A 27,437-nucleotide genomic window follows, 5' to 3' on the forward strand; every position below is an offset into this window, starting at 1 on the left:
ACGGGCCCCTGACAATGCGCGCCTCGCGACCATCCCGCAATACATCATGCGACCGCGCATCTTGCATGCATCCTGTTAGCGCCTGCGAATAGCTGCCATCCCAAGCCACGCGCCCGCCGAACTGGTGGGCTGCTCACGGTCATGTCCTAATGGATCGCCGTCCTGTAGCATCGCCATGCCATGACGCACGGCTATCACACACGGTTGGCGAGGCGGAGAGGGGCACGGTGTCGCGGTTAGAGTATTATGCTTCGTTCTATCGTCCTTGTATCATGCTCGATAACGACATGCTGTTTGGCGCGCATCTTGCTTGCGTGGCTATCTTCACGACAGGGCTTCACCTGTCCGAGGGCTGATCACTGAGCACTCATTCGCTAGTGTGTGCTTAGGGCAATCTCGAGTCCGGTTCACATCCCACCACCATCAAAGCCACTTCACGACATGCCGTGTGAAACCTGGCTGACGAGCTCTGCGATCTGCCGGCAAGGCCGGAAGAGCTCCGTCGATAGCTTTCAGCTATCGTCTTGACTGCTGGCTTATTGGCTCCCCTTCCAAGTCGTCAGTAGTCATCTGCGGCGTACCAAGTACCCGCAAATAGAGATATCGAGACTGTGACGCGACGACCCCCTTCTGCGCAGCAGTGTCTCGGGCATCTTACGGCCAAAGTCCGCTGCGCCGTCCAACCCCGCCTTGCATGCGAATCCGTCTTGCGTGTGTTTCAACATGGGGTTTGTGGCTGTCGTAAAGGATGCATTGTCCAGTGTATCCTCTTGAGCTATGCGCTTGCCTGGTGATCTTTCCCCTTCCCTAGCGCTTTATGGTCCGGGGTCTCATGCAGCTGTGTCTTTGCTCGATGCCGTCGGCTTCTCGTCTCCACACTGGATGTTGGTGTACGCAGTCAGTGTATGTCTCGCATGTAGTTCGTACACGGGCATTTACTCACACCACAATCATATGCGTCGCCTATGTCTGCGCAATTGAACTCGGGCTTGTCCAGCCTCTTGTTGACGATGTTGTGTACGTAGCAACCCCACATGGCGGCCGCTGTCCGCGACGATACTTGGGGAGGATACTTTGCGAGTACCTGCCCGAAGTGCTCTGCGCACTCCCCGCTGCAATCCCAGTCAGTTTGCGCATGACCTTTGTGTGCGCCACATGGTGTAAGACATACCAAGGGTACAGGCGTTGGAACAGGTGTACGTATGACCGCAGTGCCTCTTGCTCCTCCTCGGTCGGGCTTTCAGGAAAGCGAGCAAAGGTTGTGTGTAGGACTTTCCACGCGGCGCGACCGAGTTCTGCCCTGCGTTTGCTTGTCAGTCTGCCCGTCTCCTGAGTGTTGCGTCTGCGCAGAGGCCGTGATGCACATACTTTGCCGTCGCATTCTCCAATTTTAGCGCGATCGCATGTCCTGTGAGCACGGCTTCGCTGATACGGCCCAGCTTCTTCTCGGCCGATGCGGGTGCTAGATGTGATGGTGTTACTTTGTAGGGTCCTACCAGCACGAACGAGCACAGGGCAAACACAGCTAGAGCAAGGAGAGCGAACCGAGCCCGGGGGCCAGTGATGCGTATCATGGTGAAATATGTAGATTGGATCTCTGAGATGAGAAAACGAGACTTCAAGGTGGTGAGAGGCGTTCCATGGTTCACGGTGAAATGTGCATGGCTGTCATCCATGGCCACGCACCCGATGCCTCAGATAACGCCAAGCTTGCGGCTTTGAAGCATCACGCCCGAGTGGTCCCACCACGCGGGTAAATCTGCAGGTACGTGAGTGCAATCCAAGCTAGTTCGTATTCGACAACACCATTAGCATTATCCGCAATAAGGAATTGTTAGAGTGCAGTTGGTGAGCTTTTGGTACACTGTGACGGGTGCCGAGGGATATTACCGGTCTACGTCATCCGATATCGCAGTAGTGCTGAGCTTGCTCATCCTCCGAAAGCGTTCAAAACTTTGGGATCGCCAGTCGACCAATCTGCATATTGACTCGCACCTCAGCACACGATATCATAGTTCATTGAAAAATAACACAACCATGTCAGACTTTCCTCCTCCACCCGTCGACACCATTGGTACGTCAATCGCTAGTCGGATTGCCGGCACGTTCCACGAAGCGCAAAGGCCCACACTAACTCAACTGCAGACTGGAGCAATGTGGGCTTCAAGATCCGAGAAGGTAAGACTTGATCCTGTTTTCAAACAACCCAGCGAGTGCATAAGTTGGGACATGCACGAGGAGGTATCGAGAGGGCGCCCAAAGGGTGCTTCTACTGCGTATTTCCACCCCGCTGTGAAGTCACCCACAAATACGATTTCAAACATGTCCTAACTTTACAAAGTCGCCGGTCATGTTGAATCACACTACTCTGTTGAGACTGGCAAATGGACTCCTCCAGTCTTTGTCGAGGATCCTTTCCTGCGCATTCACGGTATGGCACCGGGTCTGAATTACGGAATGCAGTGCTACGAGGGCATGAAGGCGTTCCGAGCACCAGACAACACCATAAACATCTTCAGGCCCAACAAGAATGCCGAAAGGATGCAGCACTCGGCCTCTTTCATTTCCATCCCAGAGGTACCGACAGACCACTTCCTTGCCTGCTGCAGTATGGCTGTAGGAATGAACGCGGCATACGTGCCGCCGCATGAAACTGGGGCGGCCATGTATATCCGACCACTGCTCTTCGGTAGCTCGGCGCAGCTTGGCCTGAATCCGCCACAGGAGTACACGTTCGTAGTCTACTGTATTCCAACAGGCGTCTACCATGGATCAAACCCAGTAGACGCTGTCATCCTTGAGGACTTTGACCGCGCCGCGCCAGAGGGTACTGGATCAGCAAAGGTTGGAGGTAACTACGCTCCGGTGTTACGGCATAGCGAGAAGGCGTACAAGGCAGGCTACGGCATCACGCTGCATCTTGACAGCAAGACCAGAAGCGTCGTTGACGAGTTCTCGACGTCTGCATTCATCGGAGTGAAGAAGGATGGCGAAAAAGTCAAGCTTGTTGCATCCAACAGCAAGAATGTTATCCAGAGCGTGACCGGAGACAGCGTCCTCAGGATTGCGGAATCATTTGGCTGGGAAGCCGAGTCCCGAGAGGTACTGCATGCGCTCTACAAACGTGTAGACTGAACTAACAGCTACAGATTGCCTATGACGAACTCAAGACCTTCGACGAAGTCCTTGCTGCAGGAACCGCGGCGGCTCTTGTTCCCATCAAATCCATCACTCTGCCATCGAAGAACGACAAGTTCACGTATGCAGAGGCACAGCAAGAGCCAGGCCCAGTGTGCAAGAAGCTTCTTACGACACTAAAAGGCATCCAGCAAGGCAAGATTGAAGACAAGCAGGGCTGGCTTTTCAAGGTAGAGAGGCCTGAGCAGTTTGGAAAGCAGGACCAGGCAAACGGGGCCAAGGTTGTTGGACAGTTGCCTTGAAAGGACGGGGAAACCTGTCAAGGTCGTACACGCAAGTCTGTCTGTACAGAAAAGATTGATGGACAACGCAATAGACAAAAGAAAACATTGCTTCAACTACATGGTCGCATTTGCTTTGTCCTATACTTAGATTTGACTGTAACAAGCCAGACAGTTGATCACGGTTGAAACAGAGAAGAGCAACATGATACTCCAAACGCGGGGCTCGCACTCGTGGTACCACGTTTGCGACGTGTTAAAGCTGTTTGCGCCCCGAGCCTTTAAGTGCTGAGGTGGGCCAGAACCACATCGTGCTCAACACCCCACACAGTCTAGCCAAAACGCATACGTCATCCCTGCTTTTCGCTCGCATATCTCAGGCCCAGCAGTCGGGCGCGCGTCTATCCAACACCCAACATCCCTACCCATTCGCATACCCACGAGGTCCGGAACCTTGGTATACCCCGCCGGCAGTTGCAGCCTCGCACAAGACTAACAGCACGCCTGTGCCACACGACCCTACCCCGAGCCACAGCACACACGGCTACAGCATGCCCGGATCCTTTTCGAGAATCAGGGACAAGGCGAGGCGCCACCTGGGGGATCCTAGTCCGGACGAGGCCTATCTTTCTTGTGAGTCGGCGTTATCGGGACCGTGAGAGGGCGAAAGCTGACCGAGGGCAGACCATGATGTGAGGGGTGTGTATGCGTCGCCTGTTCTTTGCCTTGCGCCTCCATGTGCTTTTGACAGCCACGACGGTAGTACTGACGGCTACCAACAGTAACGCGAGCCGATTTGGACAGCATCAAGTCCAACGACTGGCTCACGGACAATGTACGCACAGCACTACCCCTCTGCATGCCGAAACTATCGCTAACACAGACCCAAGGCCATCGCCTTCTGGCAAGAGTACCTCGAGCGCGAAGAGCTCAATGCCTTCCCCAAAGCCTCCATCGTTCTCCTCCGCCCCTCCATGTCCTACATGCTCATGCAATCCGCCGAGCCCCTCTCCCTAAAAGAAGTCCTCCCCGACTTCACTAACACAACACACGTCTTCCTTCCCATAAACGACAACACCGACGTCACACAAGCCGAGGGCGGCTCGCATTGGTCCCTCCTTCTCGTTTCCATCATCGACGGCGTCTCCTTCCACTACGACTCCATGACCCAGTCCAACGAGCGCGAAGCACGAAGCACAACCATGAAGCTGGAACAACTACTGGGGAAGCGCCTGCGTTTCATCCCCATGAATGACAGTCCGCAGCAAGAAAACGGCAGTGATTGCGGTGTTTTCGTCTGTGTGCTTATGCGACATTTGCTGCTCAAGCGACTGCTTCGGGCCGATGCGAGCAAAAAGGTCAGCATGAGCATGCGGGATGCACACATAAACGCAAAAGACGGCCGGAGAACCATGCTCAAGGTGATTGAGGAGAGGAGAGACGAGGGAAAGCGGAGACGCTCGTATGTTTCCGAAGCATGCATGTCATTTCAAAGGACAAGCTAACACGCGTGCAGAGGCAGTCATTCACCCTTTAGGAATCCCTCCGCCCACTCCAAGAGCCCACCACGTATAGGCGACGAGCAATCGCAGGAGCGCTAGTATCCGCTGATGTTTGTATCGTATTGATACCCCTGATTCTGCTCCATTGCACGCAGACCTCATCATCACCTGCGTCCATAATACATGAGCGAGCGTCGGGTACTGGCTAAACAAGGTAGCGGGTGAAATGAGGTCATGATTTACGACTTATGTGCTTCATGTTTATGCAAATATACGAATGGTTAGCATCGGTACGGGAGTACTCTTACTGGAGACGCACATAATATACACGACGAAAAATACATATACAGCGAATCAGGCTCTAACTGTTTGATACTTCGGTCTGCACCACTATTGATAACATATCAGCCATTAGCTGTTCTATGAGTGTCAACTCCATCCATACATGACAACCCACTCCAGACCCAACTCACAAGTTTTGCCCTCCGCACGCTAGCAGAGTACGTATTCGACAACATGTCTCAAAGTGTTCTCGTCACATACAAATGACGTCTAGGTTGTCTTCGCATCAGCCTTGTTTTCCACAGGCTTGCTGGTCTCCTTGGGCATGAGGTTGCCCTGATCATCCCGCGGTATACGTTCCCACCCCGTCTTGAACCGCTTGTGGCTTGCGTCGAAGCGAGGGAAAGGATGAGCCTCGGTATTCAGGACGATTTGATCGAGAGGGAGGAGATCGTTGGGTGAAAAGAGGAGATACATGTACTTTAGTGTTTCAGCCTGCGTTTGTGTGTTAGTAAACGAGTTCAGTCATGTTGATGTATGAAGGCAAGTGGAAAAGCAAACGGAAGGAACTTACAAGCCAGAAACTCTCCATGTTATCTCGTGATGGAGGAGGTATCTTTGTGACATCGCCAATACTAGAGAAACCGCCATTGTCCTCTACGATGGTGTGTTTGACAAAAGCCTCAAACATGTCCCAACCCCATTCGCGGTAGATGTCATCGCCGGTTATGCGCCACATGTATAGTAGAGACTCTACAGTCTCTGGTCGCTGGAGGTTGTGTGTATCGGCTGGCTTGAGGTCGAAATCGCTCTTCCAGCCTTCGCCATGAGGAACACTGGTGTCGAGCTCAGACTTGGATGCTAAGATCTCGGTGCGGTACATCTTGGGTGGGTCGTCCAGCTCGAAGTAGGCAATTTCAGGCGCGAGACCTGTGGCGGTTACTTTGTACATGCCCATGCAAGTCTTTGTGAGCTCGCGGGCGAGGGTAATGTCTTCCTCCTGTGCTTTGCCCCAGGTGGGCAATTTGCGCGCTTCGGCGAGGGAGATGCCACCGGTTGCTGCTAGGGCGATGGTGCCAGGCAGGAAACAGACCAAATGGTCCATCTTGGGGTGCAGTTTTCCTTCAATCCCGTTTGGTCGCTCTCCCAGCACAGTAAAGTGGCTGTTTTTCGTGTAAGTGAGAAGATGCTTCTTTGCACCGTTGAGCGACTCGTTCCACATCTCTTGGTAGATTGGTTCCTGCTTCTGGGTCTGGAGGTATTGTTTGATAAGATATTCGTAGTAGCTGTCGCCACGACTACCCCATCGGATCTCGTTGCCGCGGAAGGTACCTCTATCAGCGTAGATGAAGATGGGTAGAAGACCGTCTTTGGCGCCGTTGTTGTCGACGACCTGCATCACCTTCTCAGCCACATCCCAGTAGTGTTTCTCGCCGGTAATGAAGGCCAGGTATTTCATCTCAAGTTGCAGGGTAGTCGCTTCGGCTGTAGAAGACGCGCCGCCGTCGGCGTGCGAGGCTTCACCTTTGGCATCTCTGAGAATGACACTGGCCCACGGAACACCTGAAGGTGACTCGTACGCGCCCATGAGGCGGTCGGCCAAATCAGTTGCCTTCTCCAAGAACAAGTCCTCTTCATTCTGATTCTCGGGCTTCATGTCCGGAAGTGTCTCTTGCAAGTAGTGTGCAGACAGCAGACCGCCAAGCATGCGTATAGTCGTTTCAAAGGTATTGACATCTTGCTTCTTGTCGTAATCGAGACTCGTCGCAATCCATTGGCGCGCGTGGTTGACTTCCTTTGTCAGGTTCATGATCATGAGCGTATCGAGGGCGTCGACGATGATCCAGCCCAGGCCATTGGGCTCTGCCATGTATCGACCCTTTTTCGAAACAGGGTGGTACTCGTCGTAGCCCCAGCCGTGCTCCTCGTATGCGTTCCAGCTCAACAAAAAGGCATCCTTTACTGCCTGTCTCCGCTTCTCCCAGTCAACTTTGCTCTTCTTTCCGGCAGCGCTTCCGCCCATGTTTGACAACAAGCTCTTCCCTTTGTCCTTTTCGTCTTGCACTATATCCACATTTGTTCCTCCACTTGACCAGCCAAACCAGTAGAAGAGCCCCAGCAGCACCAGTGCTAATAACGACATGCCCCTCTTACTCCTGAGGAAGCCCCTCCTCCCCCTCGCAGCACCGCCATATCCATATACCTTTCCTGAAGGCTTGTCCTTGTACATTGGCAAGCCCTTGTCGTTTCCCGGTAGTTTGTTCCAAACATTATCTTCAAACTTGCGTTGCGCGCTCTCGAAATTGGGGACGTTGCGCGGGATGGCAAAGGACATGTCGGAGTCCTGGATTGCCTGCCTCGTGGCCTCGACCGCCTGCTTGGTCGATTCGACGGCTTGTGCGGCTTTCTGGTTGGCGGCGTTCTGGAGGACGGCAAAGGCGGAGGGTGTCTTGAACGTGGCTTTGCTTCGGAGGTTGAATGGATCGCGTGTCGAGTTCATGAGGCGGCGCGACGCGTAGTGCTAAACCAATCGTGGACCAGGCGGAGCGAGTGTGAATTCACCCTTGCGTAGTCTGACAGCTGGTCATCTTGCTCCAACCTCGCAATGGACTCTGGGAGCAATGCTCAAAGCGCCTTCTGACTCGCCAGGTGTTCATTGCTCGCGCCCGATGTATGTGGCTTGGCACAACAGGGGCCCCGCTTGCATCCTAGGAGACACCAGCCACAGCGGAGTTGGACGGGGAAGCTCCAAGCTCCACCTACTCCTCTCAGCCTCTGCGACTCGCAAGCACCGCTCCTCCCCGTGCTACAGGTGAGAAATACGCGTGTCCATGCACAGGCACCGGCACTGTCACAGCCACCTTCCGCAACCTCGGGCTTATCTCTCTGCAACCATGTATCGGTACTTAAGACGTAGCTCTGAACAATTCAGCAGCGTGTAGACGAGGTGTTCCCATGATCATCGCGTACCCTGCCGTATTTCTACCATTACCGCGTCTTGTCGTCATTGCTGTTTACGAGTTACGTGATGGCTTTCTACACCAAAGACGAAGCGCGCTTCCTGTTCTTCGCCCTCTTTTCCTGTCTGCCCTTATACCGTTGCTTCCGGCTTGCCCGCACTTCATCACCTACAGTAAAGAGATCGGATACCCCTAGAATCGGAGAGTCACGATCCAGGGAATCTCCACAGAAGAAGACGAAGAAGACAGAGCGACACGACTCCCCTTCCACAACATCCGTCTCGCCTAACAAAACACCATGTCAGGCGCAAGCATGAAGCGCATACAAATTTCACCCGACGGCTCAGGCCCACCTACAAAACTCGACACTGACGTCCCTGCCTCGCTACCCAATGCCAAAGAGACCAAGATCCACCCCCAAAACGCCCCAGATGCTGCAACAAATGCTTCGCTCTTCTTCGTCGGGACTGCCACCACGATCCTAGAATGGGAAGGCATCCGCATTCTCACGGATCCAAACTTCCTTCATGCCGGCGACCATGTTCATCTAGGACCAGGTGTCAGTGCAACAAGACAGACAAATCCCGCAATCGATTTGGAAGAGCTACCAAGGATCGACGTGATTCTGCTTTCGCATTACCACGAAGACCACTTCGACCGCGAAGTAGAGGAGAAACTGTCAAAGGGTCTCCCAATCATTACGACACCACACGCCAAGGAGTGCTTGACAAGCAAAGGCGACGAATCATTCAAGAACGTGCATGCGCTCGATTTCTGGCACAGTCTGCTTTTGGACGTATCGCAGTCGGACCAAACAAGCGGCAGCGGGCCAAAGCCTAGTATCAAAGTCACAGGCGTGCCCGGAAAACATGTGCCTCCGGGTCCGTTGAATGTCGCGAATGAGATTCTTGGCGCTGTGCCGCCTACCAACGGCTGGATGGTCGAACTCGGATACTCGGACGCTTCTTCTAGCGATGGCAGCGACTTCGAAAATGGATACCGAATCTACATCTCTGGCGACACGCTCATGGTAGACGAACTCAAGGAGATTCCTGAGCGATACAAGGACCACAACATCGACCTGATGCTAGTCCACTTGGGAGGCACTACAATTCCCGGTCCCAAGATGCCGTTGCTCATGGTCACAATGGACGCAGAACAGGGTGTGCAGCTGATGCAGCTAATCAACCCCGACCTCACAATTCCGATCCACTACGACGACTACGATGTTTTCCTGAGTCCTCTGGATGATTTCAAGAAGGCGGTACACGCGGCTGGGCTGGATAGCAAGGTTGTGTATCTGGACCGCAAGGATCAGTACAAGTTCAACGTGAAACAAGGACAGAAGCAGCCGAAGCAATCGCTGTATTAGTAGCCATAATCTGTAATGACTCCGCAACTAGCTGTTCAGCAATATTGACCATGATACATGATGATTCTTGGTGCACGTCGGGAACAAGTCGTGATTCGGAATGAAGTTTGACTTTTTTCATTCCTGGTGGTAACCCAATCTGAAGGGCTCCGCGATTGCCATTGAACAAAATTTATCCGTTGAGACGCCGCCCGCCATGCCTTCGTGCTTCGTGCGCATCGTGCGTTGATGTCCTTGCACGCTTCCGTCCTCAGTTCCTCATGCGATTGATCCGTTTATGCGGTGCGCTTGCCCTTGGGGTTCTTCTTGCCGACGTCGGTGATGGTAAGACCTGCAATCGTTAGACTCGCGTCACTGGCGATGTGTTATTGGCTGGGTGTGCGTACCCGGGGGCAGGCTCTGCTTGAGCTTCTCGGCCTTGTCGGTGTCCTTAAGGACGAGGGTGTAGACGTTGGTGGAGCATCGGACCTTGAACTTGATGTTGTTGACCTTCTTGTTCTTCTTTATGCGGGCGGCTGCAGTGCTGTCAGTCCAGATCTCTCATCACATTCCCTGCCTCGATCGTCGCAGCATTCTGCATCTCCCACTTTGTTGTGCACAATTCCTCCTCCCAATGCGACCACAACCTCCACCCAACAAAATTGGTAGACGTACACTTGGCATCCTTGCGCCTGCAGATCTCGATGAACTGCTTGATGTCGGAAACTTCGGAAGGCATCTTGACGAGTTGTGTGTTGACGGGTCGATGGAGTTTCGGGATCGTGAAATTCGGGGCGCTCAATATTGCTGTGGACTCTGGCCCCGGGAAGACCTCGCTTGGAAAACGCACGGGCTGCGAAGGGGCTGGCCGCAAGCGTTGCTGCTTCGGGCTTGGTGGGGTGACGACGTGTGTGGCGTAAATGGGAATGGCAACCTTGGAACGTAGATGCGTTGCATGTGAGACAGCGCTGCCTGCACTTAAACCCTACAAATCCCCCGACTTCCAGAAAAAGTATTTCATTCGAGGTCCACATTTGTATTCAAAACTTTCAAACCTCTTCTGTCCACCTAGCCGCTACTGCCACTTCCATCCCTCAGCATGCCGACTCCCATCGATCGCGCGGTCCAACAACGTGTAGGTTACTCATGGCTATCCTGGCATCTGCTATACATAGTGGGCCTTCTACATATCGCCTTTGTCGCACGCTAAGACAATATAGGGCCCGTTCTTCGCTTTTGCTGCTGTTGTTGCCGGTGTTGCAGCATGGAGTATTTGGGGACAAGACATCTTTCCCAGTCAAGACCCTACTGGAGGTACGCAAACCCATGTCCCTTGAATTGTCGAACGATAACATTTTTGATTTTGCTAACACCGTTTTCAGATCCAGAAACGTGGACCCACGATCAATGCGTTACCTGGCTCAAGCACGTAAGTTTACCCAAGGCCGAAGGATACACCAAGGTTTACCCTATTTCTGGCTACTGTCATATTGCCATGGCGTTTTACAAAGCACAGATGTCTTTGATCAAGCAGTTTTGTGCTAACACCATGGCAGAGGAATCTACACCCCTCTCCACTTGCAACAACAGCTGAACTGCTGGAGAGGATCAAGGCGAACATGAGAGTAGGACGAGAGCGGACGCCAGGTCAATAGACCACGCTAGTCGATAAATAACTTAAGAAATATCCAATTCAAACTACGCTCATCATTAACCTTGTATTGGCTACTAATTGCATGGATGATAAGCATCTATAGGCAGTTCCCCTGGCTGGCCTTCTGGTAGTTGCCTGACAGAGCAATTGTCCTTCCACTCGAAAATCCAATGCCGTTGGTAGTCGTCAGCCGGGCTTTGGCCGACTCCCCCAATACTCTCAAAAAACTCCGAATCACTCCAGGCCTCACTTTTCATGTCAACGCCATACTCCTTCCGACGCATTTTTATTAAACTCACTCTCAGCCAGCAACCTAGTCGCCACCATCTGCCTTCTTGAAATCTTGCAGAATCTCGATACTAGCACTGTAATGCTCAGCCTCCTCAGTATAGGCGTTCTCCTCCTCCACCATCTCTCGATGGAGACGATCCAGCTCCTCGGCTATACGCTGCTTGTAGGGGGCTATCTCTTTGTCAATTGCCGCTTGCTTGTGAGCAGTCTCTTTACGCTTCTTGCGGAGTTCATCGAGCTTCTTGCGCTGATCTGCAAGCTGTCGCTCAATTGACATGGGCTTTGGGGTAGGTGAGCGCGGAGGGGTACGTGGGACTACGGGCTGGGTGAAGGGTGCAGGAGGCGTCGGGACAGGCTTTGTGCGCTTCGGCTCGGGTGTCACGCCAATTGTGGTGGAGGTCTGGCGCTTGGCTGGTACAGTTGCTACGGGCGGGGTATCTGGTTTCCTTCGCACAGTGGTGATGCCACTGATAGGATCTGATCTGACATTTGGCTTCCTTGCTTGTATGACAGGCGACTGCAGAGACTCTCCGACTGCTTCTTTTGCGGCGACCACGGCTTTCTCTGGACGTGCAATTACGGGCCTGGCCTTCAAGCCTGGATGATTGGACACCTTCGCGACAACGTTGTCAGCCGGCTCAGGAGGCCTGACGGCAATTCTGTCAACAGACTTATCGCCATCAGTGCTCGTGGAGATAGTAGAGGCGTCACTATCTGCCTCGCGATTGGCAAGTGCCTTCTTGACTACTAGAGTTGGGCCTTCGAGAAGCGTCGGAGAATTGCCACAAGTCTCTAGGTCTGCGCTGCTCTTGTGAGAGACCACGGAAGGTGCTTCGCCGGTGGTAGTATTAGCTTGTTCTGTAATAGGGATCATCGTTGTCGCGTCGGTTGAGTTTGAATTTGGTCTGGGCTTTTCCTCGGTGGGGATAAAGATCTATAAACAGGTGTTAGGGATAGTCAAAGATTAAACTGGGCCAGAAGTTAAAGTGATAGAGACTTGGAGTAGTGATGGAAAATATGTTCAGTGAGTTATTCTCTTACCCTGGAGGTTGGCTGTGCGCTTCTCACCGGAGTAGAAGGCTTGCTGGAGGGCATTGGAGACGATGAGCGGGAGGAGGCATCTCCGTCGTTCTTACGCGGTCTGTCGCCCAACTGTAGAGGAGGTACGGGATTCAGGAACAGAGTACGTGGTTCTGCCTTCTTTCTGCTATTGGGATCATGACTCATCTTCATGTTCTGTGCTAGAATGTCTTCTGAAGAACCATGTAAGCACAATGTTTAAGGTTGATGCTTGACAAACTCACCCTGACTTCGATAATGGAAACGAAATATGGCCCAAGGCTCTGTGTCTGGACGTTTCGCGTCCGCCCTGCGCTGCTGAAGACTTGGCTGCCTGTCCTCTAGGAGAGCAGCGTTCGTCTCGAACGACATCCTGGAAGTCGGAGGGATGACCTTGTAGCTCACCTTCTGTTCCACACTTCCTGCTTGCTTACCTTCAATGCCATCTCCAACTGTGTAGTACTTTTTGACCTCACCGATATCGTGCCAAAGTCCTAGCTGTCGTGTAATATATAAACGCAACTCAATAGTTCCAATTGTCTCAGGCGCATCGTCTTGTGTCGTAACAGTGTTCAAAAGTGGTGCCACCGTGATGTCGGTGTCGATGATCCCTTTCGAAGTCTTGTACAAGAACTTCGCTGTGTCAATCTTTTTCTTTTTCTGAACGCTTACAGCCTTCGCCGCGTACGAACTTGCTTTGCGAAGTACTCCGTCTACGATAGTATCGTAAGCCATAGCTAGAGTCTGAGGGTTGGTTAGATCATCCTGTTGAGCCTGCATAAGTAGGACATACCGTGCCAGAAAATTGGCCTCCGATGCGAGGCTTATGGCCCTCCTCCAAGGCCACGTAGCAACATATCGCATTGTCCTTTGGATCGATGTGCTCGTTGTACTCTTTCAGTGCCGGAACTTGACCCTCAACGAAGATGTTGACCTCGGCTGTCCTGTCGGTATCCTTTTCAATGACCTTCATTTCCAGAGCTTCACCGTGAGACGGGGATTGGAAATAATCAAAAATCTTTGAGAACAGCTGAATGGCAATTGTAAGCGATCAGAAGATGGTGAATTTGGCGAGATTGTTTGGATGACTAGAAGATCTTCGAACCGCTGATTTATGTTTGTATACCGGCTGGGATCGCTGTTGGCAGTGCGGGTGTGGCAAAGGTAGTTCAGTGCATGGCCAGATAAGGGGGAGTGGAAGTGGTAGGTGGGAGAAATGAGCAAAGGGATGGAATGCTGTGTTATATATTAGGGACTTGGTGTAGACAGCTGAGCAGTGAGGTGAAAGTAAGACGGGTCTAGTGCGTGACGTGTGCTGAAGGAGTGTCGCGATGCCACTCGGGGTTCAAGTGAGAGGCATCTGAAAAGTATCCGGACTTTAGCTGCAAATGAAATTGGTGCATGCCGCGATTGTCCTTGTGTCGTACTGGAAGATGCCCCTCGACTGCTCGAACAGAGATGTGGCTCAGTGGAGCAGCACCCGCTCAAGAGTTTCAAGGCCACGGGAATGGCTGTCGTTCCACACGACTAACCCTCGATGCCATTGCGACGTCTGGCGTCATCCATCACTGAAGTGCCTGAACAAGACTTTTGCAGACTACGTGTTAACGATCAAGTTTCTTTATCGTTCATCGAATGACAGGATATCATGAAGATATGTGGGAACACGTGCGAGGCAAAGTACTCCTACAGTGCCATTATGCCGTCGTCGGTTGCGCAGAGAGGGCTTGGTGGTAGAACCAAAGCACGCTCGGAATAGGACAATTGCGAACATCGGAAAAAGCAAGTGCCACGAAGAGTGAAAGGCTTGAACAGCAGCGCTGCGCCCGGAGGCAGCAGAGACAGCGAGCCGCGGCGGAAGGACGGATGCGGTCATTCGCCAAGCGCGGTTTCTTCCTTTGGTTCGGATGCATTTTCGGGCGACGGCAGCTCCAGCTGGTTTCTCTCTACCTCAAATCCCTCACCACCATCCCAACGCCGCAACCCCACCATGTTGTCGAGGACCTCTCAAAGAACCGCGCAGGTACGGGCACGTCCATGCGCCTGCAATTGGCAGACATGGCGGAAATTCGAGTGCTAATGCGCCCATACAGACGCTCCTGCGGGGCGCGAAGCCTGCCGCTCGATGGGCCTCCCCCGTGGCTACTCGATGTACGACGACGACGTGAAGCATCCGGAGCAGTGCAAGAGGCTAACGCGGCGACAGCAATGGCCACGGTCACGCAGGACATCTTCAAGCCCACCAAGTTCGGCGGCAAATACACGGTTACCCTGATTCCTGGTATGCGCGGTAGCCGCCCACAAACCCAAAGCCCTTTCTGAACATGCGCAGGTGACGGTATCGGCGCGGAGGTGTCCGAGTCGGTCAAGGAGATCTTCAAGGCAGACAACGTGCCCATTGAGTGGGAGCAGGTCGACGTGTCTGGCGTCGACTCCGGCAACGTCCACTCCGAGGAGCTCCTCCGCGAGTCGATTGCGTCGCTCAAGCGCAACAAGCTCGGCCTCAAGGGCATCCTCCACACACCCGTCGAGCGCTCCGGCCACCGTTCCTTCAACGTTGCTCTCCGTCAAGAGCTCGACATCTACGCCTCCATTGTCCTCCTCAAGAACATCCCTGGCTACGAGACGCGCCACAAGGACATCGACTTCTGCATCATCCGCGAGAACACCGAGGGCGAATACTCTGGCCTCGAGCACCAGTCGGTCAACGGCGTCGTCGAGTCGCTCAAGATCATCACGCGCGAGAAGTCGGAGCGCATTGCCAAGTTTGCCTTTGCCTTTGCGCTCGCCAACAACCGCAAGAAGGTCACCTGCATCCACAAGGCCAACATCATGAAGCTGGCCGATGGTCTTTTCCGCAACACCGTCAAGAGGGTTGGTGAGGACTACCCCACTCTCGAGACCAACGACATGATTGTCGACAACGCCTCGATGCAGTGTGTCTCCCGGCCCCAGCAATTCGACGTCATGGTCATGCCCAACTTGTACGGAGGTATCCTGTCCAACATCGGTGCCGGTCTTGTCGGCGGCCCTGGTATCGTCCCCGGCTGCAACATGGGCCGCAACGTCGCCGTCTTCGAGCCTGGATGCCGTCACGTCGGTCTCGACATCAAGGGCAAGGACCAGGCCAACCCCACTGCTCTGATCCTGTCCGCCGCCATGATGCTCCGTCACATTGGTCTCGACGACCACGCCAACCGCATCTCGCAGTCCGTCTACAAGGTTATCGCTGACGGGTGAGTTTTCCGCCAGAACCAAAAAGTAGTCCCCTGACTAACATTCTCCAGCACCGCCCGCACACGGGACATGGGAGGCAACACCACCACTCACGAGTTCACCCGCGCCGTTCTAAACCAGATGGAGAAGGCATGATTTGACCATCATGATCTCCGTGTTTGCTAAGCTTTGATCTAGCACGATGATGCCGTCAAATCTAGGCCTCGGCTCACATTGGGTTAACCTATGCTAGGGAGCAATAACACATTTTCTTAACGATTGGACGCAACGGCACTTGTACAACTACCAGCTGGAATGCGAATAGAGCTGTACTTGTAGGTGGTATATAGCATGCTGCATGATTGAATTGACCATTCTTATACCCTCGTGAAAATGCCAGAACCAGAACTCCGTGCTATGCGTAACATCGTGATGACGGTGTCGTGGGTATATCTAGAATTGGATCCTCCTCTTCCTGCCAGTGTACTTGGACGACGCCTTGACAACCTTGCCTTGCCTCTCCATCTGCTCCTTCTTCTTCATAATGTATGCTTTGCTGCCCTTGCGCTCCTCGCCCCTCTTCATGCCCTTTGTCTTTCTTCGTGCGTCTTCGACGTCAACGCCTTCCATGCCCCGCACAACGCCTGTGATGTCGCCATCCAGCGCTCCGCCGCCCACAGTCAGGACAAGATAGGTCTTTGCGCTCTTGGTTCCCATGTCATCTTCTAGAAGACCCGCACCGAAACCGGCCTTGATGGCTGCCTGCGCCACCATCTTCTTCTGTGCGTCGTTCTTCGGGTAGAACTGACACACCGCCCTCCCTCCTCGCTTCAGACTCGCGTAGAGCTGGTTGAAGAACCTCGACAACCTGCCCACAGGACTCTCCTCGCTGGTCTCAGCGTTACAGAGCCATTGGACTGCACTGATGCTGATGGCAGCGTCAAAGGTTCCTGGTCTGAACGGTACACCTTGGCCTGCGTCGGCTAGCAGCAAATCTCCCTCTACCTCCTTCTCCAACGCAACGCCCAGCATGGATGCGCTGATGTCGAAACCAATCCATACGTGTGGGCCGCCTGGTGTCCCTTGTTCTGCAGTCTGCGATAGGATCTCGCCACTGAGACCAGAGCCGCAGCCAATGTCGAGAATCATGGAGGGCGAGGAAAGCGCGAGGAGAGAGAGGGCACGGTGGGTCATTGTGGACTGGATCTTTTGGATACGCGACGAGGTTGTGTATTTTCGGGACTCCGAGTCATTGTAGAAGAGATCGGGGGGTCTGTGGAGAGGTAAGCGCTGGACTCGTTGTTATGCGATTTGCCATGATGCGAAGAGGCGTGCGTACAGGATGTCTTCGGGGCGCGACATGGTTGCGGTTATGGCCTGGGGCTCTCTCTATCTCTCCCTCTCGGTAACGAGCGCAATACTCTCTGATTTGCTTCAACCTGTGCGATTAGGCTACAAGGGGACCTGCGTGAAGCGAACGTGATCTGTCGGTTGGTCGAGTGATTCGCTCAAGCCAAGAGTTGGACGACTTTTTGGTGTTGCCCCCCACACTTTGCCGCGGGTCCACGGGTTTCTCCGCTAGCCCTAATGCCACCTTTGGACTGACCTCATCGTGCGCCCGCCAAACTTCCACACTCCATCCTTCTTCACATCCCCCCGGAGTGTCAAAAGTCAACATGTGGATACTGCCGTTGCTTGGATATGTGGGTGTCATCTTGGGCTTTGCCTTCCTGACGCTTGCGATAGGTACTTTGCAGTCATGCACATAGTCTTTGGTTTACAGAGCTGACACGCAACGTAGCTTCCGGCCTGTACTACCTCTCTGAGCTTGTGGAAGAGCATACCGTATTGGCAAAGAAGCTTCTGTACCGCCTCATCTATGGCGTAGTCGGCATTCAAGTCTTGCTTCTGGTTGTCGATCGTTTTCCAATTGGACTCAGCGCGTTGAGCGTCGTGTCGCATGTCATCTACGCGCAGAACCTCAGGCGGTTTCCCATTGTCAAGCTCACGGATCCACTGTTCTTGGTATCTTGTGGTATGTTGTGCTCTGTCCTGCGCCCGTGTCATGTCTGTACTAAGCATTCTTGTAGCCCTCGTCATCGCAAACCACTATCTTTGGTTCCGCCACTTCAGCGCTCCGCCAGCGAACACATACTCCTCGTACCCGTACTCCCGCGACGTCAACATCCCCACCTTCACCGAGATTGCATCCTACTTTGGCCTATGCGTCTGGCTGGTTCCATTCGCCTTGTTCGTCTCCTTGTCTGCTGGCGAGAATGTCCTCCCCTCAATGGGCTCCGAGTACGCGACTGGAGATGGCAGCAGCTACATCATGCCAGGAAAAGCACCAGAATCGTTTGGCAGCGGGACGGGCATCGGAGTTGGCGGAGTGAACAGTGGCATGGAGGGCAAGAGGAGGGCGAGAAGCGGAACAAACGCGGGCATGGCAAAGGCCGTCGTCACGGGCGTCAGGGAGTGGGTCGGAGAGACAGGAGAGGTTATGGGGCTTTGGAAGGGTGAGAGGACGAGGCCAACATTCTAAGAGCTGGTTCTCTAGGGAATACGATTGTACGAGTAATGCGCATGTCTGATACAACAGCTCTTTGCGCATCGGTCGAGTTCCTACATGTGCTTGCACTCACCTCTCTTCAAACCCCGCAATGCTCGCGTCATACTCGTGAGAAGAGACAGACAGTATCGCCCGCGAGACCCCCAATCAAACACGCAGCTCACGACTAGATCCGCGCCACTTTTTGTCTCTGCTGCCTTCGCACTGTATCAAAATTTTGGGTTGCTCGAAACTATCGTTCCTCTGTCAGTTTTCAAATGGATGGCCTGCTCTCCTTGTCCACACCCATGGCCGCTCCGACGCCCCAGGTCAAGCCGCCACAGCTGCAGCGCGAGACCGCCTCTCTCCAAATGCAACAGAGCGACCCGCGTAGTGCACGCAATCTCTTGAGTAAGGTCTTCAAGAAGGGCTGGGATCCTCTGCCCACGGCGAAGAAGTTACAAACGGAGTAAATGACACCTTGCTTTAGGAAAGTGGCTGCATTGACTAACAACAACACCCAGACACGCTGAGTTGCTGCTTGGTACGCCAATTGGTCGCGACTTCAACCTGATCACCGCCGCCGGTGTGGAGTTTGAAGTGCACGCCATCATGTTGATCGGCGGCTCGAAGGTGTTGCAGGAGGGGGTGTTCCCAGGTGGTGTAAGACTACCTCTTTTTCTCACCTCCAATCTAGTCAGGATCATATCCTTGGGTTGATGAACTACTGCTAGAACCTCAGGCGTCGTATACTCAAGGCTGACATAACCAGGTGATGAGCCCTAGCCCACCCAGTTTTGTGAATTTGCCGTCTCACTTCCATCCCATCCTTGTAGATCAAGTTGTCAGCTTCAGTAAGCATCGCGCATATTGACGAGTTGAGAGAACATACTGATCCATGATATAGTTTACACATCGGACTACAAATTCTTTCCTGGCTTAAAAGGCGACCAACTCAAGCAGAGCACTGTCAAGTTCCACCATGCAACCCTCATCCCAAACGAGGATTCACCCTCACCTGCCACGGTCGCCCTTGTCGGTATCGTCGAACACGCATATCATCTCCACATTTACGCCCTGGCAGAAGAGTTGGATTACGATGCACTGAAGTCAGCTGCACATGCGAAGCTCGTCGGATCATTGATCTTTCGTACTTTCGCTCCCGACCTTCTCATGGAGATCATCAAGACTATCTTCGCACCCGCCGGAACCGCGGAGCGCATCTGCAGAGACGAGGATGGTGCATTGCAGCAACTCGTCGTTGCGGCTGTCCTTGCACACGAAGCCAAATATTGGACGGAAGCACAGCTCACAGATTTCTCTAATAATATCCAAGGTCCAGAATATGAGGATTTCCGTAACATCTATACTGCCGTCAAGGAAGAGACTGGGGAATTCATCAAGCAAGCCGCCATCGCGAAGCAATTGGCGGCGGAGCGCAGGAACGGTCGGGAACTTATGAAGGCGGCCAACTCTAAGCGCGCCAATGATGACAAGAACAAGATCTTCGGGAGTGATGGCTCTCCTATGGGCGCCTTAGGTGCACGTCCTATATCTATGAAAGACAAGTTCAAGCGGAGACACGAAGGGAAGCGTGCCGTTGCTGGGTTTGTAAACGCTGATAGAGACGGAGACATGGATATGGAGGTCGACTAGGCTTTCCCGGTTTCGAGGCAACCTGAGTTTGTGCATGTCACTGTCACATACCTTTCTTAGTCTGGTCATTTTGCGACTGAACTCCCGAAGCGATATCGTAGCAGGTCAGTACATTCGTAGAGTCAACTGTTCTAGCTATTGATGCGGCGTTTGGCCTTCTTAGATATTCTCAGACTTGGTAGCATCCTTTTGCGATCACGCATCTAGGATAGGAATCTATGAATGAGGTCTATGTCCGCTTACGCGCAGCGAGGAGCATGTATCTCGTAGGCCACCATAATAAGAAACTACTTCGTGAATGTTCGCTATAGTTTGTATGCCTGTTCTGATAAAGGAAGCTTTTGTAAGTACCTCCAGGGTATGGAAATATTGACTGTTCAGGCAAGTGACAGGTGAGAGGCTGCCTTGTTTGCTGCGTGTAATGAATTTGCAGTCGGGACTTGCCTCCGACTTCCGCCCGAACGCCCCCAACATCATTTTCCGTCTCTACACGTCCCCGCCAGCGACGTTAGTGCCCTAGCCAATTACCACTTCTCTGCCATTATTCGAGCATCGCTAGTCTCTGGTTGATTTCTCTTGTTTCTGCGATACGTGGTCGCGCTTGAGTACCTGTTCCTATGGCGTGCAACAGCTGGGAGAAACTGTGCAAGGCTCAGCGCGATTACCCCAAACCGAAGTTCGCAGATGCCTTTGTGCAGAAGTCGCTCAAGAAGACACCCCAAAACCCATTCCTCCTGGTGCGTCATACTGAGCTCGAAACTGTGCTGCTCCGCTAATTTTGAGCAGGCATGGAAAGCTCGTCTAGGTCTCACACTTAACCATGGACACAACGATGTAGTAAACCTAGTCCAACAGGCTTGGGAGCAGCCAGGAGTGAATGACACCCGGTTGCTTTCCTACCTTTACCGGATCATAGCGGAAGCAACGCGCAGAGACCAAGGGCTAAATCTTAACATTAGCGGCGTGGGCGACGGCAACCTTAAAGTCTGGCAACGTGCTGCGAAAGCATTAGGCCGTAAAGAAGATCGCCAAGAACTCTGGTCTGCCTTTGGGAAAGCAGCTTTGACAGAGGAATGCTGGGAAGACTTCCGCCTGGTACGTTAGAAGTCGAATCTAGGCTCTCACACGAGTAGCTCGTGACCATTAGGAGACACAATTCTCCTCATGGCTTCTTCTCCTCACAATGGGGGATTGCGTTATACCACTAAACCGATCTTTGATGCCGCTCGCTAACATACGATAGGCTGTCTTTCACTACAGCAAGGAGACCAAGGATAGCACCGGATCGGTGTCAGCGAAGAAGCATGCTCACTTCACGCAAATACTCGCTATTCAACTCGCTGCCGAACAACAGCGTGGACTTCCGTCAGGCGAGATGAAAAGAAAACTCCAATTCGACCTCGCTCGTAGACTCATGAAGCAAGCATACGAGGCCGCTCCGGATGACCCGATCGCATTCAAAGATATACGCGATCTACGCTTTATGGGTGAGATTTTTACGCGGCAAGCTAAATGCAATGAGCTCTTGGAGCACTGGAGTCGCCCACCCACAGCCCTCCAGGATCTCATGAACAGACATCAGGGTGACTTGTGGGACATGAGAATCAGGCTTCCCCGAGACAGTGAAGAATGGTCTCTGCTTGAAAGTCAGTGTCTTGCGTATATTGAGCGCGTGACATCGCACCAAGAAAGGTAAGGCGGCTAGAAATCTCCCTAGCACTCCTCAAAATAGTGGCTAACACGCCTAGCCTTCGAGAAACTTGCGCCTGGAAGCAGGATATTTGGACAAGCTTGCTCCATGCCGCGCAAGAAACGCGGGCCAAGGATGATAGCATTCATCTTATCTCCGATGTCATACGCCGCACTTTCAAGCCAGATGAATTCCAAAGCCAGGACCGTGGCCTAAGACTAGCGTACATGACACTTCGTCAGACCGTGGTTCCACAAGCCATGATGTTAGCTGACTGTAAAGCTTACTGGAAGGCCCATGCGAACCTCATCACCTGTTATGCAGACATCCGTCCGTTCGTGGAAGCCTTGAGTAGAGAGGATCGCAACGAGTTTTCCAAATTTTTGGACGCCGAGTGGGCGGAAATATCTAGGTTGTCGGCGGAAAACAAGTATTCGTATCAAGATCTGGTTACCTATCACGGAAACCGCCTGAAGTTATGTTATCTTATGTGGATATCGCTGACTACAAAGCCAAGTACGAAATGGCAGGATTATATGGAGGTTCCTTTAGATATCGCATTAAGAGCTCCCTGGTCACGCTCTCCCAAGTATCCTGGCGGTATCGTTGGAATCTACATCCTCCTCCAAATACATCACAACGCCATGCGTAACAAAGAAGACGTCCATCCTTTCGGAACAACGCCGAACTCGCGGATTCTCCTTCAAGCTGCGATGCTCGCACGTCATTTGGTTGCTTGCGATAAAGAAAAGCAAGACAGGCCACTAGCACTGCTTGCTGCACGATTACACCTGAACCTCGGTCTAGGGAAATGTGCTTTCCAACTGTACAGCCACACCAAGTGCAAAGAAATGCTGGTGCATACACTGTCGCCCTATGTCCTTTCCAGGATCTCATTGACACATCCGTTTGGTGCTAAAGGTTATCAAGGCTTCTCAGCGGAAGAAGAACTTGGCAAGGCTGTTGGCACCATGGAGAGAATGGCGCGCAGAATTGACGACACTCTATATGACGATATGCAATCGCTCCCGTGGGACCAAGCTATGGAACTTCTGGCTATGAAGCGGAAATTCAAATCGAGCTTGACAAAACATATTTGCAACATCGAGCGCCGCCGTATATCACGATTAAAGGGCGAACCAGCTGATAACTTGCCGGTTGTTGACCCTAGTAGTAAGTCTCTTTTGTGTTGTAGCTGACTGTCGGCTAACTCATGTAGGCTACCGACACATTTCCGACAATGTGGATAGATCTGTGTTCCCAAACTACGAGCACTCTCAGTCTCCTGGACCGCTTACATACATCATGCCCAACACGATTCCCAATATCAACTGGCTATGTGAGAGCCTTGATGCCTGGGATTCGAGCAGCAGACTGCTCTATAGAGAGACACAAACGCGGGAACTTCAGGGTGATTGGATACGCTCAGCTGCCACACCTCCGAGCCATAACAAAGAAACTGGACATAACATGACGCCTGCGGAATCCACAGCTCACGAGATGTGGGACTATGTCAACTCTATCATTAAGATGATGTTGTTAGAAGATTCCCACCGAATTAATTCGCCAGAGCTGCTTTCTTTCGTGGTCAAAACACTACCGGAAGAGATCCATGCGATGAGAACCGTAATGGAAAAACTTCGTATGCCTGGCGCTACCGGCTTAAAGCTCGAAGACGAGCCTACTATGTTCCACGAGAACATGCTCATCTCTTGCTACACCAAGTTCGAAGTTCTCCGCGCGCTTATCAAGCTGGTCGAACACCTACGCGAGAAAGTCATCAACGCAAGGAATTCCAGCATGAAGGCTAAGTTGTCGAAAGACTGGGTCAATGACATAGAGAGCAAAACAAAGATCTGTTTTGAGGCGATACGCGATGTCGCGCATAGCTATATTCGACTCATCGAAACAAAGGGCCAGGCTGCAATCAAGGCGCAAATACGGTGGGGCAGGACAGGCGAGATGCTGAAAGGAGTGCTGACAGACGACGATGTCGAAGCCTATGCCGCTGAATATGTCGATAGCGCTCTGCAAGCTTGGAAAGGTGTGCTGCAGGTTAAGCTTAAGTAGACAAACAGGGCGCCAATGTAACCAACCTGGTTTTGCATATGCTTCCTTCTCTATGTGAAGTTCTGTAAAGACAATTCAATTCTGCAGTAAGACCACAATGTGTCAGTTCTTGTATCCAGAACTATCTTAAAGCTTTCATCGCAAGTTTGTCGATGAAGGATACAGATACCCTGCCTTTATTCACTAGATTGATGGTAAGACCATCAGCATACGTGGAAGCGTCGTGACCCGGTTCCTTTGCGGGTACAACATATACCTTTTCATACTCTCCCAGTAGAACGAAAGTGAGTGACTTAATATTACCGCATCACCATCGCCACCATAGCCCAAGAACCATTTATGATTCATATGTGACTCAAAAACCACCAGTCTCCCAGTAGAAACAAAACCATCAATACCTACACCCGCTCAGGGGAGTATGAATCAGAAAGTGGTCTGTCCTAGAGACTTGACAGTCCTCCACGCAAGCACTGCTGTGATCGCGAAATCCCCATGACACTGGAAACTATCATCAACACTGAACTGGAATTTATCACTGTCATCTACTGCTGCATGTGTTACCGTGCTCTCCCTTTTTCCCGCACCTTCGTTTTCTGTAGGTACTTCTGTCGTTCAGACTTTGTCTCATCCCAGGTAGGAGCGACCGGATGTGGTAGCAAGCACTGCACATCCTATCCTCGTACTTTCGCTATGAACTCATAGTTATCGCTGTGCACCAATCTCCCGTCCTGCACCACATTGATACGCGGGCGATAATTTTCTATATGCGGTCTACTCAGTCGAATCTTCTGGCTCGTAGTGAAGCCGCAAACACTGTATCCCTACATCCAACTCACGTTCACCTCATTTTTAGCTCCGCCATCATTGCTATTTCATTGCTCACCGAGGAATTCCCAAAGTTGGTCTCTCACTGCTAGCTTGGCTTCCTGCGTCGCTCAGCTTTGATGCAACTCTATCTTTTGCACCTGCGAACACTTTACTGTCAACACCACGCAAGCCTTGGGCGATTGTCTCTGCGGACGCAATGTCTGCATCACTGCCAACACATGGCTCTAGCTCCGACGACAAATCATACGAGCAATCCAAAACCCATCACCCAGAGCGAGTAGACTCTCTCGCCAAATCGACAGACTCACAGCACGCGGTGATGAATATCCCAAACATCTCGATCAGTAGTCCAGATGGGGATAAGATAAGCAAGTTGACGGAAGCTGGAGAAGCTGCTCAGCGATCTCGCTTCCAGGGCCTAAGGTATTCAACTGACATGACAGGAGGAAGCTACAAATATGCAGGATTGGGGCTGACGGGAAAACTCACTGGCAGTGTTGGACGTGCGCGAGCTCAAGCAGAACTTCGACTCCAAGAGACCAAGACACAGCAGCTAGATCCTACTCCGCCCACGAATTTCGCGCCAGAATACACCGGCGGTTCGCTGGCCGCAATGGAGAAAACAGTCCGAGATTGCCACAACGGACCTGATAGTTCCGCGTACTCCATTAGTGGCAAAGCAACAGGCGCGCATGCAATGGTATTCTCCAACGACGACAACGACTTACTAGAGCCAGACAGCAAGTGGCGCTGTTGCAAGTGTCACCGCGGTCATGAGATTCAGAGCTTCGCAAAAAGCCAGCATCCAGTCAGCGTCTTGAGCTGCGAATGCACACATCGATCTTGTTCGAAGTGCAAGCTAGAGGGCCTGGTCAAGCACTTCGTACCGATGAGCGAGCCGGAAGTAATCCCACTGTCCGAGGATAACAACAAGGCTATACGGTTCGGTGTCTTCTGCGAAGGTTGTGGTTTATCCTGGCGCGCAGAGAAAGTCCAGGGCAAGACCAAGAAGACGAAAAGGTACAAGTCAGCACTGTTACGTGTTTCGGCAATCCCTAGGGGACTGACCATACGCGGTGGTATACACCCTCTGGAACGCCTCCGTCTTAGTCGGTCGATGAACAACCTTAGCGACCATGCAGAGAGGCAGGCTTCTGCTGTGTCGATAGCCTCTTCCAGGTCTGTCACCAGTTTCCTCAGCATCGGATCTTTGGAGCGGGAGATGGAGAAAGAGCATGGAGAGCAGGCCGAATCTGTTTCGGTCAGATTTACGGGTATTGAGTGTACCTGCGGCATGACTACTGAAGCTTCTTCGCTCTGTTTCCAGATTGTGGATCCACCAAAGGACTTTCACCAGGTTCAGTTTGCAAGACAAGTAGTCGCGCGAAAGATGGCTGGATTCAGCAGTACAGCGGAAGACAGGGCGAGAGGACATGGTACACCGACCTTGACGTTGAAGGGAAGGCGCCACCCAAATCCTCTCAGGAGCAACCCTGTGGAGTGAGACGACCTGAAATCAAGCTGTCGTCATTGTCTGCTGCAGTTCTAGGAGTAAGGATTCGGTCCGAGGAGGAATGGGGTTGAAAGGTATCGTCTAGGGTTCGCATGTATTGAGCCGGATATGAGCCCGTCGGGGTTCAGGGTTTCGCAAGTGCGTCGATGCTCCGTCTTCCATCCTTGGATGTACTTTCCAATGTCTTAGACGAGTTACTTAGGCGTAGCGGAACTAGTATGTTCATTTCTGATATGAAGGATTTGCACACGCGAGCGCTGGCAACGTGCCGTCTGAATCTAGAGACAGACGTGACGTGACTGTTCATAGGGTTTTTGCGCCTGTCGATCGTAGTTGATCACATTACCATAAGAAAGGCAACAGTCAGGTTATTGCTCAGCCTCCTGATTGATCTTGGTGTTGCATTTGTGACAGCATCGCCACACTTTGTTGTTGTTCGTGACTCGGGTTCAGTGTATGAACATGGCAGACTTTGATGACGATGTCAAAACCTAGGTATGACGCTGTAAGCATGACTGATGGTAGCTGATGCGACTAAAATTGTTCAGCTTCTCTGCGTTCACATGTTCTTCAGCTTCCGCCTCAGCGCCTCAGCCGTAGTCTTCTCATGATAAGCTCTGTCGGCCAACCCCGAAATCCCGTATTCGAGGACCAGTATCGCTATCTCGCTTGCACGGTGGAAGGTTGAGTCTTGCGGTCAAGAAAACGGCCATGCGCCGTTGAAAGTACTGCCTTGAATGACAGCCTTAAAGACAGCCTCGCCGCTAGTGCCGAGGGCACGAACGAGGGGAAAAAAGAACTAGCCACACTTCGCCACACATGTACCAGTCTAGTGTACAGTTAATTCCCTAGGGAACAGAGTCGGTGTACATCAGCACGTGTTCTATGTACGACCTTAGCCGCTGCGAACCATCAGGCGCCCTTGGAGCACAGCCTTGTGGATCCTTGTCGTAGCCTGACGCCAAATATTCAAGTTGTAGGCAACCTCAAGAACTCGCAAATAAGATGCGCAAACCTATGCTCATTGTGAATTGTCTGTTTATTGCAGTCACAGTTTCACATTTCAAACACTCATCCAAGACGCTTGCTAGCAGTGTCTGTGCCCGTTCGCATTGTTCCACGACTGCCTAAAGACCCCCAAGACATCCGCAGTCAAGGGGTCCAGTCATGTCATTGGTCAAGTATGATCAGCCCCACCAAACGACCATAAGACAAACAAGGCACGCAACTAACTTCCATTCATAGCTTCCGCACCCTTCATCAGCCTATATCTTACACCGCTCTGAGCAGAGCAGCTACTCTTCCGACTATAAAGAAGGATTTCGCTGCTACAGAACGACTGCAGCAGCTGACGAGTCACTTGATGCGGAGCCGTACAACCTGGACCAAGATCGTCGA

At 52.4% G+C, this 27,437-nt stretch overlaps 12 protein-coding genes across 12 annotated transcripts; 7 read left to right on the forward strand and 5 right to left on the reverse strand.

Moving 5' to 3' along the window:
- Positions 1–830: 830 nt before the first annotated feature.
- On the reverse strand, positions 831–1,574 carry ACET3X_008343 (uncharacterized protein; the record flags this gene model as incomplete). Its single annotated transcript, XM_069454506.1, has 4 exons — positions 831–878; positions 944–1,112; positions 1,172–1,300; positions 1,369–1,574. 4 exons carry the CDS (start codon positions 1,572–1,574, stop codon positions 831–833), a joined length of 552 nt encoding a protein of 183 aa, XP_069303945.1.
- Positions 1,575–2,037: 463 nt separating this feature from the next.
- Positions 2,038–3,440, forward strand: ACET3X_008344 (uncharacterized protein; the record flags this gene model as incomplete). The annotated part of the gene is made up of 4 exons (XM_069454507.1): positions 2,038–2,074; positions 2,146–2,178; positions 2,342–3,102; positions 3,150–3,440. 4 exons carry the CDS (start codon positions 2,038–2,040, stop codon positions 3,438–3,440), a joined length of 1,122 nt encoding a protein of 373 aa, XP_069303946.1.
- Positions 3,441–3,804: 364 nt separating this feature from the next.
- On the forward strand, positions 3,805–5,020 carry ACET3X_008345 (uncharacterized protein; the record flags this gene model as incomplete). The annotated part of the gene is made up of 4 exons (XM_069454508.1): positions 3,805–4,052; positions 4,202–4,254; positions 4,310–4,881; positions 4,936–5,020. Exons 1-4 carry the CDS (start codon positions 3,971–3,973, stop codon positions 5,018–5,020), a joined length of 792 nt encoding a protein of 263 aa, XP_069303947.1. The 5' UTR covers positions 3,805–3,970.
- A 453-nt stretch (positions 5,021–5,473) lies between these two features.
- On the reverse strand, positions 5,474–7,703 carry ACET3X_008346 (uncharacterized protein; the record flags this gene model as incomplete). The annotated part of the gene is made up of 2 exons (XM_069454509.1): positions 5,474–5,698; positions 5,778–7,703. The coding sequence occupies 2 exons, from the start codon at positions 7,701–7,703 to the stop codon at positions 5,474–5,476; spliced, it is 2,151 nt and encodes a 716-aa protein (XP_069303948.1).
- A 758-nt stretch (positions 7,704–8,461) lies between these two features.
- Positions 8,462–9,535, forward strand: ACET3X_008347 (uncharacterized protein; the record flags this gene model as incomplete). The annotated part of the gene is made up of 1 exon (XM_069454510.1): positions 8,462–9,535. The coding sequence occupies one exon, from the start codon at positions 8,462–8,464 to the stop codon at positions 9,533–9,535; it is 1,074 nt and encodes a 357-aa protein (XP_069303949.1).
- Positions 9,536–9,611: 76 nt separating this feature from the next.
- Positions 9,612–10,327, reverse strand: ACET3X_008348 (60S ribosomal protein eL38). The gene is made up of 3 exons (XM_069454511.1): positions 10,190–10,327; positions 9,922–10,050; positions 9,612–9,866 (listed from the first exon to the last, which is right to left on the reverse strand). Exons 1-3 carry the CDS (start codon positions 10,251–10,253, stop codon positions 9,811–9,813), a joined length of 249 nt encoding a protein of 82 aa, XP_069303950.1. The 5' UTR covers positions 10,254–10,327; the 3' UTR covers positions 9,612–9,810.
- A 286-nt stretch (positions 10,328–10,613) lies between these two features.
- Positions 10,614–11,169, forward strand: ACET3X_008349 (uncharacterized protein; the record flags this gene model as incomplete). Its single annotated transcript, XM_069454512.1, has 4 exons — positions 10,614–10,649; positions 10,735–10,828; positions 10,897–10,943; positions 11,071–11,169. The coding sequence occupies 4 exons, from the start codon at positions 10,614–10,616 to the stop codon at positions 11,167–11,169; spliced, it is 276 nt and encodes a 91-aa protein (XP_069303951.1).
- A 312-nt stretch (positions 11,170–11,481) lies between these two features.
- ACET3X_008350 (uncharacterized protein) lies at positions 11,482–13,491 on the reverse strand (the record flags this gene model as incomplete). The annotated part of the gene is made up of 4 exons (XM_069454513.1): positions 11,482–12,393; positions 12,501–12,712; positions 12,764–13,262; positions 13,312–13,491. 4 exons carry the CDS (start codon positions 13,489–13,491, stop codon positions 11,482–11,484), a joined length of 1,803 nt encoding a protein of 600 aa, XP_069303952.1.
- Positions 13,492–14,508: 1,017 nt separating this feature from the next.
- On the forward strand, positions 14,509–15,890 carry ACET3X_008351 (uncharacterized protein; the record flags this gene model as incomplete). Its single annotated transcript, XM_069454514.1, has 5 exons — positions 14,509–14,541; positions 14,612–14,669; positions 14,725–14,799; positions 14,851–15,754; positions 15,806–15,890. The coding sequence occupies 5 exons, from the start codon at positions 14,509–14,511 to the stop codon at positions 15,888–15,890; spliced, it is 1,155 nt and encodes a 384-aa protein (XP_069303953.1).
- Positions 15,891–16,187: 297 nt separating this feature from the next.
- ACET3X_008352 (uncharacterized protein) lies at positions 16,188–17,096 on the reverse strand (the record flags this gene model as incomplete). Its single annotated transcript, XM_069454515.1, has 2 exons — positions 16,188–17,007; positions 17,074–17,096. 2 exons carry the CDS (start codon positions 17,094–17,096, stop codon positions 16,188–16,190), a joined length of 843 nt encoding a protein of 280 aa, XP_069303954.1.
- A 314-nt stretch (positions 17,097–17,410) lies between these two features.
- ACET3X_008353 (uncharacterized protein) lies at positions 17,411–19,938 on the forward strand (the record flags this gene model as incomplete). Its single annotated transcript, XM_069454517.1, has 5 exons — positions 17,411–17,480; positions 17,536–17,769; positions 17,825–18,213; positions 19,055–19,136; positions 19,190–19,938. 5 exons carry the CDS (start codon positions 17,411–17,413, stop codon positions 19,936–19,938), a joined length of 1,524 nt encoding a protein of 507 aa, XP_069303955.1.
- Positions 19,939–20,555: 617 nt separating this feature from the next.
- Positions 20,556–23,698, forward strand: ACET3X_008354 (uncharacterized protein; the record flags this gene model as incomplete). The annotated part of the gene is made up of 5 exons (XM_069454518.1): positions 20,556–20,675; positions 20,725–21,033; positions 21,182–21,630; positions 21,687–22,801; positions 22,848–23,698. 5 exons carry the CDS (start codon positions 20,556–20,558, stop codon positions 23,696–23,698), a joined length of 2,844 nt encoding a protein of 947 aa, XP_069303956.1.
- Positions 23,699–27,437: the final 3,739 nt, after the last annotated feature.

Source organism: Alternaria dauci, chromosome 8 (genome assembly GCF_042100115.1).
Source record: "Alternaria dauci strain A2016 chromosome 8, whole genome shotgun sequence".
Lineage (NCBI taxonomy): Eukaryota > Fungi > Ascomycota > Dothideomycetes > Pleosporales > Pleosporaceae > Alternaria > Alternaria dauci.